The 3,080-nt window shown below is 38.1% G+C and overlaps 1 protein-coding gene across 1 annotated transcript; it reads right to left on the bottom strand.

Annotated features, from left to right (window-relative positions):
• Positions 1-700: 700 nt before the first annotated feature.
• Positions 701-1,933, bottom strand: LOC115923454 (C-type lectin domain family 4 member M-like). The gene is made up of 2 exons (XM_030984073.1): positions 1,863-1,933; positions 701-1,122 (listed from the first exon to the last, which is right to left on the bottom strand). Exons 1-2 carry the CDS (start codon positions 1,927-1,929, stop codon positions 701-703), a joined length of 489 nt encoding a protein of 162 aa, XP_030839933.1. The 5' UTR covers positions 1,930-1,933.
• Between the last annotated feature and the right edge of the window lie 1,147 nt (positions 1,934-3,080).

The raw sequence follows: 3,080 nt of genomic DNA, 5'->3' as shown, positions 1-3,080 counted from the left end.
ACAAGACTGTACTGCAGTAGTGTATTGCAATTACTGCACGGCGTAAATTGCACGGCTTGAGCGTCATGACACCGTGGGAGTTGGCCGCGCGGGGGCATTTGAACTCCCGTACGCTCGCTGGATTTTAACAGTGGGAGCGGGGGGGGGGGAGGGACACATACTTTTCTTTTTAACGGGAAAAGGTGAACTGCTCGTGACGTCAGCAATAAACAATGGAACTTGTCGGCAGGAAACGTCTTTTCTAGTAAAACTATTCTTTTTCTTTTTTTGTACTCTCCTAATGTATCAATCTTACGATTAGGGACATAATACATTTTATCGATTTTACTCCGGTAGAGAAAAAAAATTACATTATGCCTTTTACAGACTTAGAAAATGAAGACCCTCACCGTACTGAAAATCAATAGTTTCTACTTAATTTTCTGTACGTACCGGCACTGTTTTCTTGTTATAGTTTTCTTTCTACCGGGAAAAGGAGAACTGTTTGTGACGTCAGCAATAAACAATGGAACTGTTTGTCAGGAAACGTCTTTTCTAGTAAAACTGTTCTTTGTCTTTGTTTGTGCACTCCTAATGCAACAATCTTACGATAAGGGACATAAGTGATTTTAACGATTTTATTCTGGTAGAAGAAAAAAAAAATATTTTGCCTTTTACAGACTTAGAAAACGAAGCCCCTCACCGTACTGAAAACAAATCCTTAGTTTATACTCAATTTTCTGTACGTACCGGCATTGTCTTCTATTTCATTTTCACAAATGTAATAGGACGCCCCGGAACAGCTGCTGTCAAACCATTGAGATTGTAGTCCTGTCATTTCGAAACAAATTCCTCCGTCATCAAAGATCTGAGATGCGAGGTAATTGTCGTATTCACCGTTTGCGAAATTGTTGTAGTCCAAGCTTGAGCCATCTATCCAGGTCAGTCGGGATAAACCTATCCAAAGCTCTTTATTACCAGATGATATGCTACTCTGCATGAAGTTTTGTTCTTCCTGTGATCCTATGGAGACAAGATGCATTCCAAGGTCCTCGCAGGACGATTTTGACGTGGCGAAGTTTGACTCGCTTTCTGAGAAATAATAACAGGACCCGTCATTCTCGCTTTGATCAGATTCACAAGCTGCAAATAAAAGAGAGAGAGAGACATGGAGACGAGAATGGGAAGAAGAGGTGGACGGAAGATATATGAAAGGATTTTGGGCACAGCGAGGAAGAGGGTGGGCGTGATTGATCAAATAATGATCACATATTTAGGTTAAGTTTCGCAGATTACGTTTTCATGCCATTTATACACTTCTCGGTTGATTCGCTCAAGTAAAAAAAAAATTAAAAAATCAGTTGCTTATAACGATCGGTCGCAAGAAATATCAAACCATCATTTGGTCAAATAGTTGAAGTTCACATAATTATATAAGGGCTTTTCTCCCTTATCCTACATGCAAGGTATTTTATATGTCATATTGGTATATTGTTATTTGTTTTTTCCTGTATATTTTTAGCCTTTTCTGAAATCCAAAATAATGAGTAGAAGAACGATATAGCAGGTCATAATAAAGAATTAATTACAGAATTTGATGGATGATATGTTACTATTATACAAGGAGCTCAAAAATCCAGACAAAAGATCGCCGGGAAAGTTTGTAAAAAACAATTTAGATAATAAGTAGTAAAATATTATATTGTGAACAAAAACTATGTATTGTTACTTTACAATACTGTAATTGGCTTTTATTTGTTTTCACCACTATATTTTGACGATTGAATGTTAATAACGTCCCGATCGAGGCACACACAAAATCAACGTGATAGAAATATGTGGATGAAAGAAAGGTGATAAGAAGAAACCCATCAAATACTCACCTAGATTAGCAGTCACTGGGCTGTGTTGGTTTAATATAACGAAGATAACGAAGAAAGATAACTCCATCTGCAGAAATATAAAATAATTATATGAATAAAGTCACATTTGTATAGCGCTTGATACTACGTTTCTAAGCGCGCTACATTGTAATTATCATCACCCCGATCATTGTATTCAATTGCTTATCAATACATGGTAGTCCACGCGCTCCGCTTCCTGTGGAGTATTCCGCCGGGCACCAATTTACAAGGCTAGCGCACACCAACCACATTAACATTCAAATCCTACCGGGTATCTATTTAACACCTGGGTGGAGAGTGGCAAATGTAGATTAAAGTCTTGCCAACGGACATTAGTACCGATGTGGGACTTGAACCGCGAACCATGTGATCCACAGTCCGTTGACATATCCACTAGACCACGAAACCTCTACTAAGGACTAGTGGACGACAGCGCTTACCATATGTTTTCATGATGTTATGATTGTATATAAAATAGGGAAAAACATGGTTATGGTATTACTCTGGAATAAGAATAAGGAAATATGCACGAACGATACCTACCAACGATTTAAAGCAGATATTACACTTTAGCAACAAAGAGCACTTGTATACATTTAAGATGATTGTAGGCTTTTTAGAAATATATTTAGAGTTTCAAATATGATTTGGTAAAACAAAACATTAATTCATGTATGCCATGTGAATAGGTTTTCCTTATATTTAAAAGTACATACCTCGAACAAATTGGTGTCTTGCAACTCACCGACTCTCAATTCTACCACTAAAGTGTATCCTCTCGGTTGGACGAGCTTCAGTTCAAATGCATTCTCATGAAAACCTCAACATTTATATATCAAATCAGTGCCTACAGGTATGACATGACTTCCATCATATAATTGATTGAAGGCCCGATACACCAAATCACAGTACGGGATTATGTTGAAAAATGTGTGTTAAAGGCAGGCTTTACTACTTAAGTCAGAAGGGATTAGACCACGCAGCGAGCCAGCAAGGTCACTGTGACATGCAGCATTTGGTCGACTCGCTTTTTGTTTGCTATTTTATGTTTAGTACATTAATTTGACCCACATTTTCCTATGACATCAGTGATGTCAGAACTCTGCCGCCCGTCTTGTATCTATGTCAAGTAAATACAATCACATCACTCCCATCTTAAAGGAGCTCCATCGGTTACCTATTCCCGCACGCATCCAC

Source organism: Strongylocentrotus purpuratus, unplaced genomic scaffold (assembly GCF_000002235.5).
Source record: "Strongylocentrotus purpuratus isolate Spur 01 unplaced genomic scaffold, Spur_5.0 spur5_contig_833, whole genome shotgun sequence".
Classification (NCBI taxonomy): domain Eukaryota; kingdom Metazoa; phylum Echinodermata; class Echinoidea; order Camarodonta; family Strongylocentrotidae; genus Strongylocentrotus; species Strongylocentrotus purpuratus.
This window is presented reverse-complemented; position numbering and strand designations above follow the sequence as displayed.

Coding starts and splice junctions, on each gene's coding strand:
- LOC115923454 (XM_030984073.1), bottom strand. CDS start 1,929: ATGGAGTTATCTTTCTTCGTTATCTTCGTTATATTAAACCAACACAGC. Junction 1,123..1,862: donor CCCAGTGACTGCTAATCTAG/GTGAGTATTTGA, acceptor TTTTATTTGCAG/CTTGTGAATCTGATCAAAGC.